The following is a 20235-nucleotide window of genomic DNA, read 5'->3' as shown; positions in this document are numbered from 1 at the left end:
TTATTGTTTGTTTACTTGCACTGCTGTAACTGGAGCCTCGTCATCTCGTCTCTCTATATACTGGACTGTATGTAGCGGACATGACAATAAAGTTTACTTTGACTTCAGCAGCGAGCAGGTGCACCGAGGGCTCTCGCGCTCACTTTATAGAATTTCGAAAAAACATCGGCGCAAATTATAAGTCTGTATCATGATGTCTGGTGTTTTCGTGTTTGTTGGTTTGATTTTATTTTGTTTTATTTTGCAAGTTGGTTATTAGATGCTGCTCCAGCCAGCCAGAGAATCCCCCGCCAAGCAGCAGGCGCACCTCGCAAACGGAGGGCGCCCTTACTCCCAGAAAATGGGCGATAGAAAACCGATCGGTGCCTATGCTATTCCCAATATACGCTGGCATGACGTCGGGGCAGCATGAGTACGAGCAATTTTTTTTTTTTTTTTACCGATGCCCATGATGCCGCCCCCCACCACGATGCTGCCCCGGGCAACCGCCCGTGTCGCCTGTATCAAAAACCGCTACTGACCAGGTCCATCCCTTTACAAGCCTGTACCATCTTGTGATGGCTGCTTCCAGCAGGATAAAAACCATTTACCAAAGTTCAAATCATCTCAAACTGGCTTCTTAATGAGTTCACTGTCATTTCCAGAAGTTTGTACTTGTTCAAGACGTGAAGAGTGGTGAGATCGAAGGGTACACGTTCTTTTAACAGGGCTGTGAAGGTAAAAGGTGTCAAAAAATGTGAACCTTTGCACTGTGAGTCATGATCTGCAGTACTGTTTAAAAAAGAAAAAGGACCGTAAGTGTACATGGTTTAGCCGGAAATGCAGCATTTGAAACTCAAGACTTGAGATGTTAAAACCTAAATCTGTATTTTAGCTTTTTAGGTGCCGACATCCTATTTTCAAAGCCGTCTCATCTGATTAGATGTCGGTCTGCTTATCATGACAGCTGCAGCGGTACTCGAGCCAGAGGGGAATTATCCTTTAATTGCCTTCCTCCATACATATATCTCTCGCTTTGATGTAGCTTTAGCACCTAAAACTATCACTGAAAGGTAGTATATGTAATCCAGATTGATAAATACTGAGTGCAGCTGCCAGATGGTGCTGGAAAAATGATGGATCTGTGCTACTCCTGCTTTTATCAGATGCTTTTGATGTGCCAACTGTGTAATAAATGTAATGTCATTGTTTGTCAGACTTAAATGGCAGACTGAAATTTGCATTTACTTCGGATACAAAGTTTTAAAATACCAAGAAATGTAACATTCATACTAACAAAAATTTAGCAACACGTTTTTGTTCCAGTGCAGCTCTCCAATACGAGAACATAACCATGCACAACACTCACAGAGAAGTCTTTTTTCAGCTTTTATGAAACCAAAACAGACACTCTTAACTCAAAAGGGCACAGTGCTGTCCTTGATTTTGAATGCTAAATATCTTAAACTGTCACACTCTCCAGTAAGAACAAAGGCCTTGTCTTGTCTTTCCACATGAGAACAAAGCAACACTGATTCCAAGTCACATTGAAAGCATACACAACCCATATGTAGCCTTCAAAGTAGAAGGGCACCAAAATAAATGCTTAATTTTGTTGGATGTTCATGATTTTTGTTTAGAATTTAACAAAACATTTTCATTTGAAGTAGATGTTTCTATATTTTGCATTTGTCAGAAAAAAGATGAAAGTAAATCTATGGGAAGCCACCTTTTTATTGAAAGTGTAACCACACAGCCTCGACATGATGCTGACTCACAATCCAATTACAAGAAATTTTTTTGTTCTGCATTGTTGAAGATATGATTCTAGTTCTGATTGGAACTTGTGTGGTCAATCAAATGGTCTGTCTTGGTTTGGACAGGCATTGATTGCAATGAGATGTTAAACATTAAATATATATTAAATATACTGGTTATTTTTTTCCTCCCCATACAGCAACAACAATATCTTAAAGCAGGATAACGCCAAAAAAAGTCTCCTCTGCCTACCCAATTATAATCAAATATTCCACCTACAATTAAAGCTAAAATATGTTAGTTTAGTGAAGCTAACAGACAAACAAAGCAATTATATGGCAAATATAATAGAACAATGCATATCTAAAACACTATATATTACCTTTAGGCATTGGTGGAGTCCTCAGCATAGCATAAAGGAGGTTTAACTAGCCAGAGCTTATATCTAAACCATATGTTAGTTTCAGCAAGTATGCCACCAAAAAATAATACTAAAGTAAGATCACAGCCTATCTAAGATGTTCATATCTATCACTTTACCCACTGGTTTATCTTCATGTCTCACATTTGACATTTTTCTGTTGCTAACGATTCTGCTGGCTAGCTTGGTTAGCCATTCAGTGTTATACTAAGTGGGACACTAATTTTGGCTAGCATAAACAGGCTTAGAAATGTAAATGGTAAATGGCCTGTATTTGTATAGTGCTTTTACTAGTCCCTAAGGACCCCAAAGCGCTTTACACAACCAGTCATCCACCCATTCACACACACATTCACACACTGGTGATGGCAAGCTACATTGTAGCCTCAGCCACCCTGGGGCGCACTGACAGAGGCGAGGCTGCCGGACACTGGCGCCACCGGGCCCTCTGACCACCACCAGTAGGCAATGGGTGAAGTGTCTTGCCCAAGGACAGAAGACCGAGACTGTCCAAGCCAATTACAAGGCGAACTCTTCAGCCACGATCACGATTCAAATGTACTCACTTGAAAAATTGAAGAACAAGTTCCTTTTTGTCTAGATCCAGTAAACCCTGAAAAACATGCTTCCCACCTGTGGCTGAAAACAAGCCATACTTTTAGGTCTTAATAATTTAAACATTAAAAATGTATCAATATTAATCAGTTACTTAGCAGTTCTCTATCCACTGTCTCTCGACACTATTAAATATTTCTTAGCTACAGAAGTATAGAGATAATCTCTTTACTCATTGAAGCCAATTTCTAATATAATATGTTTTCTGCTCTTATTTGTTTGCTTGTTTGTTTGTTTTTTTGACTGGACCATATTTAGACAAGAAGAGAGTTTTAATGATACCGCTGGCTAGCTTGGTTAGCATGTCAGTGTTTTCTAAAGGGGAAGCTAATTTGGCTAGCACAAACAGGCTTAAAAGACATACTCACCAGTGTTGCCAACTCAGCGACTTTGTCGCTATATTTAGCGAGTTTTCAGACCCCCTTAGCGACTTTTTTTCTAAAAAGCGACAAATCTGGCGACTTTTTCTGGTGTTATTGGAGACTTATTTATGACGACTTTTTGACGTGAAAGCGGGTATCACTTTTACTCTCAACAAGCAGCGGGTGCTGCCGTGGGCACCTCGCCTGTTCCAAAGCGCTCACGGGCGGAGGATAGTCCTCCCCCAGCTGCTATCAGGGCAGAAGACGTTCACACCTGTGCGTCCAAACTGCAAATGAATCGCGCATGAGCGAAGCCGCTGCTTTCGCACTGACTGTACCGCAGTCAGTTTTTCTTTTACTGTTATGCTGTTTTGTGGATCACAAGGTTTAAAACTACTTATAAACACACACACACACAAAGTAACTCCACCAGAGTGCCTATTTCGGGTCACTTTTGCCGGTCCAAGCCCGGATAAAGGAGCAAGGTTGGAATTGTGACATTAAAAAGAACAATAATTGCTAAAATAAATTTAATTTGTAGTTCTAAATAAATTCTAAATGCATTTAGGACGTTTTTTACTCACTTTGTCTCTTCCATGATGTTATTTCTCTCTCCAACAACGTAGGTTACAATTATATTAGCATGACCAATTATGCAAATTAGCGACTTCTTGCAACTTTTAGGACAGCCAATAGCGATTTTCCTTAATCAGGAGTTGGCAACACTGATACTCACTTTAGAAACTGAACAACAGGTTCATTATTGTCTACAACCAGTGAACCTGAAAAAAAGGTCTCCGCCCGTAACTCTAACTGGTAACTCAGCTAACCACCCCCAAAGGAAAATATACTTTTAGGTCTTAATAATTAAACAGTAAAAATATATCAGTGTTCACTACTTATTCAGCGTTTCGCTATCTCTTCACACTCTTAATTATTCCTTACCTTTACTCATAGACCTCTGGTTATAATATAACCATGTGTTCTCAATTTGTTTGAAAAAAAAGAGAAAGAAACCAAATTAAGCAAAATTGTTTTTAGGTACAGAAAGCAACCAAAAAGGGTCTGCTGAAGGCTAATTTGCTGACTTTATCTAGCAAAAATTTAATTTGTATTATTTTTTTAATGTGAATTATTAGTTCAAATATATTTTGTGGTTTGGGAATTTTTTTCAGATTTTGAAAGTTTGAGAACAACTGCCTTACAGTTTTTACTAACCAGCAAATTATCTGTATTTCTTTTGTAAAGCTGCTGTAAATCTGTATCATTAGTTTGCTCTCAAGTTTTCATTTTTGGGGAATAAGCCTCAAGTGGCCATTTGAAGAACTGCAGATTTTTACACCTTGACATCAGTTTTGTTTTTCAATCGAGGATGTTGTTGTATGAGCTAAATGTAATTTCACAATTAAGATTCAACCCAAGAACTCCTTGATGCAAGCAGCCGTTCTCCAAAAATGATGAGGTCGTTTAATCTTCCATTTAATTGACAATTTGTGTTGAGCGGTCTTATTAAACTGGGTTTAAGACTTCTTTAACAGAAAAGATGGCGTGCTTTTTCACCAAGGTCGTCACACTGTATTTCGAGGCCAGTGAATGTGGCCGAATGCGCTGTCCGTGCATAAAATAAAATGCTGGTCATCTAGTGACAGTGTGTTGATGGTTATTGAGGTTGCTAAAGTGGTACTCAAAGTCAAGACAGATTTGCTCATGAATGCTGTCACTGCAGCCACAAATACTCATTTTTATGTCCTCTCCCTCTCTCCTCTGCGCAAGTGTCTAACTTTTTTTTAATAGCTTTTCCCATCTGGCTCACTCTAAATGTTGCAAATTATCCCTTCTTGTTAAAATTTGTTTCCTTCGCGTTCTCTCACACTCTCTCTCTCTTTTTTCCACCTGCTTCTTCCATCTCACTTCCTCCCTGCTGCTCTGGCCTATCGCTCCATATTTTCTCATGCCATCCTCTTTGCTATCTTTCTCACTGTCTGCTTCCCACACTCCCATTGCCTCCCACCTTCTCGCCTTCTTTCTCTCCTTTCCTCTTGCTGGTTGGTTGATTCATTTTATTATCTGCTCCCTGCAGGTATACCCTCGGAAGAGCACCCCCGCTGTGGACAGGCTATGTGTGGGCGTACCTGCCGCAGAGGTGAGCCAGATGCTGCTGTATCACACAAGCACCTTCTCAAGTAGATTGTCTGTTTGCACTTCTCCGTGTTGTGGGGCTTTTTTTTAACAATCGTACTTTTGATTACTTCGCAAAAATCAGTTTCTGCAGAAAATAAAATATGAATGACATGAATTGTCCGACAGTACTGACTCACGAGAGCACGAGGGCATTGAGTTGGGCGATTGCACTGACAGTGCGAGTGTATTTCTTGACAGTTTGAGAGTGTTTGGCTCAGTGTTTTCTCAGAGTCAAATCAAAATATCTTCCACTCTTCTCAAAGAAGACATTAGTAGGAACAGTGATCTCCTTATCAGGCTTGTTTGTGTAGTCATACTACAGCTAAGCATGTCTCTACTAAAGATACAAGCAGGAAAGAAATGGGTGTTGTGTAGCAGCAGCATGTGGACTCAGTGATTGTTGAGTTCTGTGCACTTGGCAGGAGGAAACCAAACAGGCCAACGCCACGGAGGGAACTGGACAACTTATCTGTGTAAAACTCATTATATCATGTGGGATATCACACACACACACACTCACTGTCACACGCAGCGTAGCACTAGAAGCTTGATTTAAACATAATCTCAAATGCTGACAGGCTTTCGTGCTCGGCGGGCTTTCCGCTAGTATCCTATCCTCCCTTCCAATGTTGACTCAAAGCCCAATTTAAATGCCAGTGGAATATTGTGATTCACGGGGCTCTGCTGATCACACACTGCATTTCCATGCATTATTTACATCAAGCTTAGCTCTCTGTGCATTTGCAAGCACAGGTCACAAACAAGCAGGGATCAATGAATGACAGAAATCAAATATTTATGTCCGAGCCAGAGCACCTAAGGCGGGTCACATGACCGCGGGGCTCTGCGGGGACAACTTCCTGCCACATGCCCTCTAGAGGGAAGTAAAATCAGCAGCATCAGGAAATAAAAAACAGAGAGAGAGAGGGTGGTGTTTGTTGTAGCAATTTACAGAGTGAGGAAGAAATGCTTTGGGAGTGTTTTTTTATTTAGTTTTTTTAGTATTTGTTCCTGTGCGCCTGCCGTGTTGATTTACAGTCTTGTTGTTTTGTTTGCACACAGAATATATCAATTTGTTATTTTGCTAAACATCGAAGCAGTCGAGCATGCAATATAAACTGCAGTCCCAGTTACACGCAGCAGACGAGTATTTGCACAGTCTATAGGTAAACTTCATTAAACGTGTTAATGAGTGGTATTTATTATAAAAACCTGCATGCTATAAACTGGAAATGTCATCCCAGGCCGGTTTCCCCTGCCTGTTTTTCAATGACACCGTAAAACACTGTTTTCCCTAACGGACGCCCCCGCTCATTGTCCCCGCCAGTGTTTCGGCTTGCTGGGAATCAACGGAGCTGGAAAAACCACCACGTTCAAGATGCTGACAGGAGACATCCCAGTCTCCAGTGGAGAGGCCTTCCTAAATGGATACAGGTGAGGCCCTAACTCCCACTAGTGCACCAAGTACCTCATCATAATTAGCCACCTAGGAAGGCTGCTCAGATGGGGATCGAGCTGTATGTTTTTTATAGCTCACATCCTGTTCCACAGCTACATTCATTCTCTGTAATACCGCTTTCTATTTTTCCATCTCCGGCACTCTCACTGTCTTTGTTTTTCCCAGCTATGCAGTTCCACTATCTGTTATACATTTGGCTGTCTCTGCCTCTCCTTCAGCTTTGGTTTTCTCTCCTTACTCTGAGATTCTCAGAAATGCTGAAGACTCGGCTCTCGCCTTTTCCCCCTCCTTACCTCTTGTACAGCTTACACATATTTCATTCCTTTTCATATCCTCACCCTGCACCCTGCTCTGTTTTTTTTTTGTCTCAGCCTTGCAATATCAGTGGTAAGAAATCTTTGTACATGCCAAAAACAAAAAAAATAAAAAATACCCTGACACTCGAGCACTTGAGAGAAAGAAAGTTTGCTCTTCCTTATTTTTAGGAACAAACAACCGTGTTCCGTTGCCTTAGGGTTGCCAACTCCCTGAAAAATAAATAAGGGACACCTCGTGGCCAGGGCCGGGCGACCCAGTTGTCTTCACCCTTCCCAGTGTGGTGAATTTTCTAGCTCTTTTTTTATGTGTGAAATTATTTTTTTAACCCTTTGACTTGAATTTGATTTAAGTAGATGTGTATTCTTTGTGATATGAACACATGTGAAACAAATGATCATTTAGCCATTTATTTTTAGCTCAAAATGACAACATTAACACAGTAAAACAGGTCTCTTTCTTAAACAGAAGCCTGTCATGCTTAACTTTTGAGAATATAAGTAAATCTTTCTTTAAAAGAACCCTGTCCTGCTTAACTTAAAATAATAGAAAACAATAGAAAGAAAAACATTCTTGTAACAGTGCACATTTAGTGCATTTAGTACAATTGGCTTCAGTTGAGGTATTATTTCAGCTTTTCTAATGCTAATCAGCTGCTCCTGTTTGTAAACCCGCTTGTTCCCATGATTACGCATCATAACTCATCATCATTATTCATCTATGTATTACTTTTATGTATTAGTCATCTATTTGTTGTAATCATCTATCCTTGCAGTTGTTTATTACACAAAATAAGTTATATTATCACACTTCTGGCCACATAGCGCTGATATTCACTGCACATGCCCATATTAACTTTTTCCAGCCAGGTGTTTTCCTTTTCCCATTCTTCCCTTTCTCTGAGGGGAACAAACATTGCTGCTCTAATGCTGGGCTTACACTGTGCGATTTTTGGCCCATTTTGAGACGATTTTTGAGTGATCGGACCGATTTTGGCCTTCATCGTGCGTCGTGTAGTATACGTGGGGTAAAGAGAAGTGATTAACACCTCACGACCAGCTCCCGATCATCAATCGCTCGTGAGGGTGTCACCACAGCCGCTCACACTGCACACGCGCAAACACGTAAACGTTGGTGTAAAAGACGGAGCAGCACGGCTGTGCAGCGTGTGATCTGGACACAAGCGATGGAGGCACAACTTGTAGAACTTTGGAAAGCTCATCCGAGCCTTTTCGATGTGGCATCACAAAATTATCACGACCACAACAACCGTGAAAATAGTTGGATCTACACTGCTGCTTAATCACAGCTGCCTGATCAATGTTTTTCATTAGCAATTTAGCAAAGTTGATGGTGGTGGTGTCAATGGCGTGTCCAGCGGGGTGGCCTCGGGGGGCACAGGCCACCCCCCCAACCAGACTGGCCACTCCAGGTGCCACCCCGAAGCTAAAATAATAAAATTTAATGAAATATCAAATATACCATTATGGTTTCACAGTGAAGCTCAGATATCCGAGGGTAAGTGAATGCAGCACCGGCTTCTGCACTATGCGCATCATGTTAGCAAAGGTAGGAGAGGAAAGACGGCACCGCAGAAAACATTTTTTTGGCGAAAGATTAACAAGTTAACATAGCTGGACTAGCCATCGGACGTTTGCATGGTGGGCTGATGACTCATTTATTTATTTATTTTTGTAACGGCATGAACAATGAGAAGTGGTGGATTGGCCAGATGCTGGCCGATGTGTAAAAATAACTCAGTTGTTTGGTGGTGGCTATGGCGGAGCTTTCACAGAGGCAACAGGTGGATGAGGGAAAGGGGAGGCAGGAGGAGGAGAGACCCGAGGCGGCCGCCGGTCCGAGTGTCAGGTGAACTGAACTTCTGGTAAGAAGTTATGACCTGCAGTCTATCTGGGTCAGATATAAACCAAGTTTAGGTGCAGTTTATTTTCGTTGTGCTGACTTTTTACAGTCAGTTACAATACCTCATACTGCGTGAGCTAGCATGACGAGTTTATACAGCTGTTCGGTTGCTATGATGTTACTGATAGTGAACTTTATTTTATTCATAAGGTTAGTTAGTAGAGTTGCCAACAGCTCCTTAAAAAATGGAATGGTCCCTCATTCAGAGAAAATATTATGCGTTTCGTATTGAGCTGAGAAGAGACGCAGTTTGTCCCGTACTTCAGCTAGGATGGAAAAAGACACAAAGCTGGAGTTATTCTGTCTTTACAGCTGCCTCTTCTATTGCTACTTCAATCATGAAACTGATCAATGATCAGCTGATCGTCTCTCTTGTTTGTTTATCACTCACTTTGCGCCAGAAAGAGGAAACCAGCAGATGTCGCGCTAAACAACAGCAGCACGTTTAAGCTTGATCAGCTGTTGTTAGAATTTATTTAATATTAATTTCTAGTATCAGCTGATGTTTGCTGGAGCCACAGCTGTAAAGCTGCTGGTCATGATGTCGGTTTGGATATGTGGTGAGAGGGAAACATGAAGATGAAACCAGGAGATGTCCTTACTGAATCATCAGAGCTGTGATGGAGAAACAGGTTTACCTTTTAGGTGACAGGAATGAGTTGAAGGGAAGTTATGAACTGTTTCTGAGAGACAAATAACACCAGGATCCTTTTCTGTGTAGCTGACAGCTGGTAACTGTGCAGGGACGGGTCTAGCAAAGTGTTGCCAGGGGGTCCATGTAGGGCATTAACAGGGAGAGGGGGGCACAAAGAAATACTTTTCTTTTTTTATTCTCATTTAAAATATTTAGCTTTTATTAAATAATTATCTGAATCTTGCGAACAAAGTTTTTATCTGACGTAAAATGTATAGAAATCATACATATACCAACAAGACTGTACATCACTGTCACAACAGCATTTGTTTTCATTCAAAGGCTTTATGGCTTTAATACCTGGTGGGCCAATCTGTAGTGAAAATGCCCGATTTTCTGTCCCAGTCCAGCCCTGCAGCTTAATACTGGCAGTGTCACCATGCCAGCTGACTGTATTTCATCATCAGCCAGTGTTGTTCTTGATCAATATTACCAAAGTTGACCATAAGGCAGCATAGAAAGTATTTACTTGCTTTCAGGTTTTATTCAAATATTAGTCTTTTCATTTGTTTCCCCACTTTTTTCCTGTTTCAAAATCAAACACCAGTTTGTGAGAAGATTATCTTCTTTTTTTTAACAGGCATTGGTTTTGCATTGGCATTGGCTAATTTGCCAATTGTATGTTAAAAATGTTCGTATTTTAATATTCAAAAATGTTTTTGCCCAAAACATATGTGCACTACATGTCAGTAAAAATACTATGCAAATATTGCTGTCCTTGAATGCTGAATAAACACTGACTGATTGTATCTCTTGTACTTTATCAACGCAGTATCTAAAAACTTTGCACCGTAGTGGTTAAAATCTCATTCTAATAAGAGTTAAAAGCGCATTCGGTTATTAGGTTTATAGGATTATTGAATTATGGTTAACGGTTGGTAGAATTGTTTTTAACATTATCTGCCAATTACATCTGCCACCCTTCTCCAAATCTGTGCCCCTACCTGGCCCCCCCAACAAAAATTTTCTAGACACGCCACTGGGTGGTGTGTCTGTGTGAGTGAAAGACAGAGAGAGAGAGATTTTCTGTTATAACCTTCATTTTATGGACGCACAGTGTGCGCACTCAGGTCGCATCAGAGCATCGGGCGTATAGTGTGAGACCTGCATCATGACCTACCAACTTCTAACCCCTGCGAGTCAATCGTGCAGTTTGAGCAGGAGCTGAATAACGTGACTGAAAAAATCGCACAGTGTCTGCCCAGCTTTAGGTGTACTGTCGTCCGAGACTTGCACCGCAGTGACGGCGTTTGTTTCCCTGTTGGCCATGCTTCTTGTTGTGGTCATCTGTTGTCTTCCGGTATTTTCTCCGTAAGCGACCTTTCCTCGACCAATGAGATGAGCGGTAATCTGAATTGTCATACTCGAATTGTCATAAGTGTGCTGTCAGCTCATTGGTCACAAAGCAGGAGAGGGGCTGGGAATTATGTTTTCAAACAAAGCGTTAATTCCATAAACATTTATAGACTACTTTTGATTCTCACTGTATTACGGGACAAAGTGCGTCCCTTATTAGCTCAATACGGGACGTGTACTTTTGTTTCTAAATACGGGACGATTCCGTATTTTAAGGGACGGTTGGCAACCCTACGTTGCCTTGGCGCGCATCTCTTAAGGCGGCACGGCAGAGTGCGGTTGAGCCGCGGCTGTTCATTCGCACGTCTTGCAATTGACTTTGTGTTCAACGAAAAACAAGCGGCGAAGAGAGCAGTGCTTTGCTCAGCAGTGTTTATGTTGATTAATGTAGGTACAAAGGAGATCAGAGAAAAATCCGAGACCTTTAGGGGGAACGAAAACTAAAAAGAAAAGGAAAAACAGATGTGATTACACCCACTCTGTTTTCAGCTCATTATGCTTTCTGTGCATTGGCAAGAACGATTAGTAGAAGAGAAAAGGCAGCTTCTCTTAAATGGAAGTTTATGCTCTCATGGCAGTCGTCCCTCTTGTCTGCATCTGTGGGCTCACAGAAAATAGCAATGCCTGCATTTAGCATGCTTTTACTGTTCAGGAAAAGCTAGCATGCTAACCGCAGCAGGTGGCTCATTAGCTGCCATTATTTGATGAAGACCAAGAAGGAAGTGGATTACCTCAGTTACCACAGAGACGCTAATGCACATCATCACATTTATAAGTATGTATTTGGGCTAATTAACCCCTCTTGTTGGAATCCTCAGTCTTCAAAGATCATCCAGAGTTTAGAGGTTTTAGTCTCTATACTAAGCTAACAGCAGTGTAGTCTGTGCAAACCCAGTGCCAAAATTGTTGAGATGATGCGTAATATGTAAATAACAACAGAATACAATGATTTGGAAATCCCATAAGCCAAAATTCTATTCAAAATAGAAAACATATCAAATGTTTAAACTGAGAAAATAAAGTGAAAGCTCCTGACTGCAGGCCAGTTCTGCACTTGGACTCTTCTACTCCAAAGTCATGTTGTTGCAGTATGTGGTTTAAGGTTGTTCTGCTATAATATGCAAGGCCTTGAAAAAGATGCTGTCTGGAGGGGAGCATACGTTGCTCTAAGACCTGTTTATAAAACACAGCGCTGACTGTGTTTTTCCAGATGTGCAAGCCAGACTGGATGGGGCCTCTCCTCTTTAGTCTGGCAGACACAGCATCCATGTTTTCCAGAGAGAACAGTTTTCAACTTTGTCTCCAACCAATTCAGTGAGCTTTGGCTGTAATGTCATTATAGAGCCTTAACCTGCATTTGTGGATCGCACGGTGAACTGAGACAGCACACAGTGATTTCTGGAAGCGCTTTTGAGCACGTGCAGTGATTTCCGTAACAGAATCATACCTGTTTTTAATGCAGTGCCCGCAGGTCCAAAGATCATCTGCAGCCAGTGGAGATTTTTGACCCTGTCACTTACATACAGAGATTTCTCCAAATTCTTGGGATATTTAAAAACAATTCTGTACTGTACATGGTGATATAGTCAGTGTGTTACAATGTGTCTTACAGCCGCAACTGTTCTAGAAATGTGTTGGTGCCATTAACTTTAAAATAAGCAAATATCTTTCTTAAAATATAACATTTGACATGCTTTCTGCAGCACGTTCTCATGGCAACACGTAACATACAGACACGTGTGACAAATTGTCGGTATGTTATGTGAGCATGGCATGAGAGCCAGATGGAATGAATCTTTACGTCCTCATCATGAATCGCTTTAGATTACACTGTGATTGGGTTAAGGTTATGGTGAGGGCTGGAATGGAGGACTGGGGCCTCAGTTCAAAGCGTCGATTATCACCGCGAGTGCATTCTATTAATTTTAATTGAGAACCCGTAGCGCTTCATAACGACATGGAAAGGTACTTTTCCCGTTACTATGAGACGTGTCGGACAGTGGGAACGGGCATGCTCTGGTTCTATTGTAAACAAGATATGGATTAATGAGATTTGTAAACAATTGTTTTCAGTTTTCCATTTGACAGTTTTTCCAACTTTCTCAGGAATTGTATTTGTATTTCCAAAGCATTTTCTGGCTTATGGCACTTCCCCTCTTGTGGCCAGATGCTGCACATAAATTCCCAGCCTTATTTGTGATGGAAAATAATGTTCAAATTCAGTCCCAAATCCATGATAGATGAAACAGAAAAGCAAAAGTGAAATCATTAATTAGTTATGACTTTTGTGAATATGATTTTCTCTATTGAAAAAAAGAAATACAGTAGAAACCAGGGCATTAAGAGTCTTTAAACTTGGGGCCAAGAGATCCTTTTTACAAATGAAATACAGCCAGACGCTTTGGATAAATCTGACACCGACAGAGCCTAACAGCGGTTAGCTCGGAGCAGCTGTTTAGCTCATAGCGAGTCAGTCACTCTTGAAAATGTTATTGCAAAAAGAAGAAACTTGAACTCATGCGGTGTGATGGTACGTTTTAAGCCTGTTTCATGGATGCTTCTGATTGGAGGTCTGCAAGCTTTAATGTTCATGACATGAAAGAACACTGAAGCATTAACAGACTTAAATAGTAGCACTGTAGTGGTGCTTTAATTATCAAAGGACTATTGCTCACTGTTATTGTGAACTTTTACTCAGAGCTAGAACTCAACATATAATTAGATTAATGGAGTTTTCGGTTCACAACACGACCTTGTTGAGCTCTAGCGGACTCCAAGCAGCAGGTGAAAGAGATTTCAAGTGAACATTTGTTGAATGTTACTAAGAAAATAAGAGAAAAAAATGCTGCGAAAAACATTTGTTGCTGCTGCTGAAGGTGAATGTCACGGTCTCGCTGGCAGACCGTGGGGATGTGGGGAAAGGAGGACCCAAAATGCAGGACTCTACAGTGCAACAGTGTTTATTTACGGTGGTGACAATCCGAACAACAATAAATCCCCCCGTGTGATCCCAACTCCCGTTCCGTGTCTTCTCCTTTATCCCGTGCTCCGTGCTCTGTCTCCGTTCCCTGTGTACTCTCCGTGTGCTGCCTCCTGGTCGCCACAATTCCTCCTGAGGAAACACGCATACCAAAGGCAGCCGTGAGTACAAAACCTAACAGTGGACTTGCACTAACCTTGCACAATACACTTAAGACTGACGGGAAGTCACTCAACGATCCAGCGTTGAGGAGCTCTCAGCCACACTGTTTTGAAGCTCCTCTGACGAGGCTTGATCGGCGCCAGGTGTGTGTGGATTCCTGGGTGGGACCGGTCAGCTGGCAGGGCCACACCCACCAGGCCTAAAAGTGCCTGCCACGACCGCACCCTCACATACACAAGCACACACCCCTAAACACCTGACAGTACACCAACACGGAAAAACAGGACAGCAGACACAACCATAATAACAACAACCACAATAATGATAATAATAATAATAATAATAATAATAACTACAATAGTAGTCCACACTGCTCACGGACCCCGAATCCCTGGAACTGGGTCCGTGACAGTGAAAGTATTAATATAAGAAAATGTTTTCTGTGTATTTGTGTTTGTATTTGATAAAACAGAGAATGTGTGTTGGGGACATTTACTTAAGACTGCAAATACAGGATGTGAAATGAACCCGTCTGCTGCTTTATGATAGTCTGGAGGAATTTCACTGAGGGTTGACTGGCTCACCTCTGCTCCTCTAATTCTTTTAAGTTATTGTGAATATCTGACAACTTTACTTTCTACGCCAGTTTGAATCTTCTCCTCTAAAACCCAGCTTGACGTCTACTTCAGTTATGTTGCTGTTTGCTGTACAGCTTTCGTCTCTTTGTGTTTCATGTCTTTGTGCTGCATGAAGACTGCATGTAATACAGTCTTCAGATATTTTATTAGAAACACGAAGGTCACCCAGCGTTTGTGTTTCTTCCACAGCATCCGAACTGAGATGAGGTCCGTGCACCAGAACATGGGCTATTGCCCCCAGTTTGATGCTCTCGATGAGCTGCTGACTGGACGAGAGCATGTGGAATTTTACGCCCGGCTACGAGGGGTACCGGCAAGAGAGGTCGCCATGGTAATCTTCTTAATTTCAATTCAATTCAATTCAATTTTATTTATATAGCGCCAAATCACAACAAAAGTCGCCTCAAGGCGCTTCATAGATACAGAGAAAAACCCAACATTCATATGACCCCCTATGAGCAAGCACTTTGGCGACAGTGGGAAGGAAAAACTCCCTTTTAACAGGAAGAAACCTCCGGCAGAACCAGGCTCAGGGAGGGGCGGCCATCTGCTGCGACCGGTTGGGGTGAGAGAAGGAAGACAGGATAAAGACATGCTGTGGAAGAGAGACAGAGGTTAATAACAGATATGATTCAATGCAGAGAGGTCTATTAATACATAGTGAGTGAGAAAGGTGACTGGAAAGGAAAAACTCAATGCATCATGGGAATCCCCCGGCAGCCTACATCTATTGCAGCATAACAAAGGGAGGATTCAGGGTCACCTGGTCCAGCCCTAACTATATGCTTTAGAAAAAAGGAAAGTTTTAAGCCTAATCTTAAAAGTAGAGATAGTGTCTGTCTCCCGAATCCAAACTGGAAGCTGGTTCCACAGAAGAGGGGCCTGAAAACTGAAGGCTCTCCCTCCCATTCTACTTTTAAATACTCTAGGAACAACAAGTAGGCCTGCAGAGCGAGAGCGGAGCGCTCTAATAGGGTGATATGGTACTACAAGGTCATTAAGATAAGATGGGGCCTGATTATTTAAGACCTTGTATGTGAGGAGCAGGATTTTGAATTCAATTCTGGATTTAACAGGAAGCCAATGAAGGGAAGCCAAAACAGGAGAAATATGCTCTCTCTTTCTAGTCCCTGTCAGGACTCTTGCTGCAGCATTTTGGATTAGCTGAAGGCTTTTCAGTGAGTTTTTTGGACATCCTGATAATAATGAATTGCAGTCGTCCAGCCTGGAAGTAATAAATGCATGAACTAGTTTTTCAGCGTCACTCTGAGACAGGATATTTCTAATTTTAGAGATGTTGCGCAAATGGAAGAACGCAGTCTTACATATTTGTTTAATATGTGCGTTGAAGGACATGTCCTGGTCAAAAATGACTCCAAGGTTCCTCACCGCGTTACTGGAGGCCAAGGTAATGCCATCCAGAGTAAGAATCTGATTAGATACCATATTTCTAGGCTTTTCAGGGCCGAGTACAATAACCTCAGTTTTATCTGAATTAAGAAGCAGAAAGTTAGCGGCCATCCAGGTCTTTATGTCTTTAAGACATTCCTGCAGTTTAACTAATTGGTGTGTGTTATCTGGCTTCATGGACAGATAGAGCTGGGTGTCATCTGCATAGCAGTGAAAATGTATGCTATGTCTTCTAATGATACTGCCTAAGGGAAGCATGTATAATGTAAACAGAATTGGTCCTAGCACTGAACCCTGTGGAACTCCATAATTAACCTCAGTGTGTGAAGAGGACTCTCCATTTACATGCACGAATTGGAGTCTATTAGATAGATATGATACAAACCACTGCAGCGCAGTACCTGTAATACCTACAGCGTGTTCTAATCGCTCTAATAGGATATTATGATCAACAGTATCGAACGCTGCACTGAGGTCTAGCAGGACAAGCACAGAGATGAGTCCACTGTCAGAGGCCATAAGAAGATCATTTGTAACCTTCACTAAAGCTGTTTCTGTGCTGTGCTGAGCTCTGAAACCTGACTGAAACTCTTCAAATAAACCATTCCTCTGCAGATGATCTGTTAGCTGTTTGACAACTACTCTTTCAAGGATTTTTGATATGAAAGGAAGGTTGGAGATTGGCCTATAATTAGCTAAGACTGCTGGGTCTAGAGATGGCTTTTTGAGTAAAGGTTTAACTACAGCCAGCTTGAAGGCCTGTGGTACATAGCCGATTATTAGGGATAGGTTGATCATATTTAAGATCGAAGAATTAATTAATGGCAGGACTTCTTTGAGCAGTTTTGTAGGAATGGGGTCTAAAAGACACGTTGATGGTTTGGAGGAAGTAATTATTGAAGTTAACTCAGAAAGATCAATTGGAGAAAAAGAGTCTAACTTAATATCAATGGTACTAAGAGTAGCTGTAGATAATATTACATCTGTGGGATGATTATTGGTAATTTTTTTCTCTAATGATAAAAATTTTATTTGTGAAGAAGTTCATGAAGTCATTACTAGTTAACGTTAAAGGGATGGTTGGCTCAAAAGAGCTCTGACTTTTTGTCAGCCTGGCTACAGAGCTGAAGAGAAACCTGGGGTTGTTCTTATTTTCTTCAATCAGTGATGAATAGTAAGATGTTCTGGCTTTGCGGAGGGCTTTCTTATAAAGCAGCAAACTTTTTCTCCAGGCTAAATGATGATCCTCTAGATTTGTGACACGCCATTTCCTCTCCAGATTACGAGTCATCTGCTTTAGGGTATGTGTTTCAGAATTATACCACGGAGTCAGGTACTTCTGATTTGAGGCCTTAGTTTTCACAGGAGCTACAGTATCCAGAGTCGTACGTAGTGAGGAGGTGAAATTATTAACAAGATGATCGACCTCTGTTGGGGTAGCGTTCAGATAGCTGCTCTGCTCTATGTTGGTACAGGGCATTGAAGATGATAACAGTGGGTGGATTATATTCTTAAACTTAGTTACAGTGCTTTCAGAAAGACATCTACTTTGATAAAGTCTACTCTTCACCGCTGTGTAATCAATTATTGTAAAAGTAAATGTTATCAGGAAATGATCAGACAGGAGAGGGTTTTCAGGAGACACTGTTAAATGTTCAGGTTTGATGCCATATGTTAAAACAAGATCTAGAGTGTGATTAAAGTGGTGGGTGGGTTCTTTTACATTTTGAGAGAAACCAATTGAGTCTAATAACAGATTAAATGCCATGTTGAGGCTGTCATTTTTAGCATCTACATGGATGTTAAAATCACCCACAATAATTATTTTATCTGAGCTCAGAACTAAATTAGATATAAAGTCTGAGAAATCAGACAGAAACTCTGTGTAAGGCCCAGGTGGACGATAGATGATAACAAGTAAGACTGGTTTCTGAGTTTCACAGCTGGGGTGGACAATGTTAAGCATCAGGCTTTCAAATGAATTAAAAGTCTGTCTTGGTCTTTCATTAATTAATAGGCTGGTGTGAAAAATTGCTGCCACACCGCCCCCTCGGCCTGTGCTTCGAGATTTCTGGTAGTTAGAATGGCTCGGGGGTGTTGATTCATTTAAACTAACATAATCATCCTGCTGCAACCAGGTTTCTGTAAGGCAGAGTAAATCAATTTGTTGATCAATTATTAAGTCATGTAGTAACAGAGACTTGGAGGAGAGAGACCTAATATTTAATAATCCACATTTCACTGTTTTACTCTTTGGTTCAGATGTGGATACTGTATTGTTCTTTCTTTGTGATTGTTTATGTTTAAGTTGTTTGTTGCTGGTTTTTAGTTTGTTTTTTGTCTTTTTGGAAGCTGACACAGTCTCTATGGAGATGGGTTTTTGGGGGGGTAGCAGAAGCCTAATTGAAGCCTTTGTTTCACTCCTGGCTAATGGTGTGCATCACCACATCTGCACCTTGGCTGGTACCAAGTATAGACTAGATAGAAAGCTATTGAAACAGCATCACTATATTTCTTTAGTTTTAGATTATTTTGTTTGTTTGTTTGTTTGTTTGCTGCACCGAACAGAGTGCATCTAAAATGCATGTAGGGCAAAGTGAAGTACATGTCAAAGTGATAGATAACCTCTATGAGAGAAGCCATACATAATGAAAAATGGCCAGTAGAAGAAAAGGAGCAGTTTGTGGGTTATGGCTCTGCATTATTCACAATGCCCAGTGGTGTGGCCCGCCCTAGGCGGCCTCCCCGCACTCCTCACACTGCCCGCTTCTCCAGCACTCAGATCAAAAGAGGAAAAGGCTGCCGGTGACCACAGGCCTCAGACCTGGTGCCAGGGCTTTGATGCCTTAGCTTCAGTGCAAAGGGACAGTTCTGTGCGGCTAACAAAGCTCTTAACTTCGCTGCAAAAATTTCCTCACTGCAAATTCTTATTTTTTTATTTTTTTTTATTTTTTTTTGCAATGGCAAGTCTCCATCCAAACAAAGTCCCTGTGCCTTATTTGCATAATCAATAAACAAATGCATCCACGTGCATGGAAGGAATTCATTGGTGGTCCTGCAGCCTTCATTTAGTGCAGCATGCACATCCACAGCTCTGGCCACGCTCCTGCTTTCTTGTGTTTGATGAGATGTTGTTGAAAACAGTAAAGTACCTCCACAGACCTGCCATTAAAGTCTCACGGTGACACCAGCTGTCACGCCCTGTCCTTGAAAAACCACACAGCTCACATATAATAGTCAAAATATCATCCATCACGCTATCATGAGTCCAGTGATGGGGCTCAGGTGAACACTCCTCTCAACACCACAATGGCTGCTCTGTTTTCTCTCCTCCATAGGTGGCTGAGTGGGGGGTCCAGAAGTTGGGGCTAGCCAAATATTCCAACAAATCAGCAGGAACCTACAGCGGCGGGAACAAGCGCAAACTTTCTACAGCGATAGCCCTGATCGGCTGTCCTCCAGTGATTTTTCTGGTGAGATTCAGCTTTATTGATATTGTGTATGTGGTGTACAGCATAAGCTGTTTTCTCTTTAAATACACACATGCAGCAGCGTGAATACGACAGGTTAGAACGTCTAGTAAAAGAAGAAAAATTAAGATACTGATCAGACTTGCAAACCCTTACTGAACGATTTTTAAAGTAGATTAATTGCGGATGAGCAGGCTGTGCATCTCAGAGGTCACTCAGTGGTCGTGTTTTAATTCAATTTCATTTTCCGGGAAAAAGCACCGGTCCTTTTGGAAAAATGTGGAGCAGACAGAATTGTGTTTGCACATATTAAGTCCTTCATCAGATCTTAAAACCGAGAGCCAACACATTTCCTCACCCGTGGAAGAATAATGGAGGAGTGACCCAGAATGTGCCGCGCCGCCTGTTTTCAATTTATGTGTATTAGGAAGTCGTGCCGTGGCATTATGAGGGACAAACGTCAGCGGCCTTAAGCACTTGGAGCTTCACACGGGCTTGCTTAATTAAAAACC

The 20235-nt window shown here is 41.5% G+C and overlaps 1 protein-coding gene across 3 annotated transcripts in view; it reads left to right on the top strand.

Annotated features, from left to right (window-relative positions):
* LOC146636641 (phospholipid-transporting ATPase ABCA1) overlaps positions 1–20235 on the top strand; it is a 214854-nt gene that overhangs the window by 171748 nt on the left and 22871 nt on the right. For all 3 annotated transcript variants that reach the window (XM_085349624.1, XM_085349622.1, XM_085349625.1), the window contains exons 42-45: positions 5216–5278; positions 6644–6750; positions 15033–15174; positions 19592–19726. In XM_085349624.1, the coding sequence (XP_085205750.1) occupies positions 5216–5278; positions 6644–6750; positions 15033–15174; positions 19592–19726 (447 nt within the window). The remainder of the gene's footprint in view (positions 1–5215; positions 5279–6643; positions 6751–15032; positions 15175–19591; positions 19727–20235) is intronic.

Source organism: Diplotaxodon limnothrissa, linkage group LG3 (genome assembly GCF_057381915.1).
Source record: "Diplotaxodon limnothrissa isolate DT_005_m linkage group LG3, D_limnothrissa_male_GT1.1, whole genome shotgun sequence".
Taxonomy (NCBI): domain Eukaryota; kingdom Metazoa; phylum Chordata; class Actinopteri; order Cichliformes; family Cichlidae; genus Diplotaxodon; species Diplotaxodon limnothrissa.
Note: the sequence above shows the minus strand (reverse complement) of the source record. Positions and strands in the feature narration are given on the sequence as shown.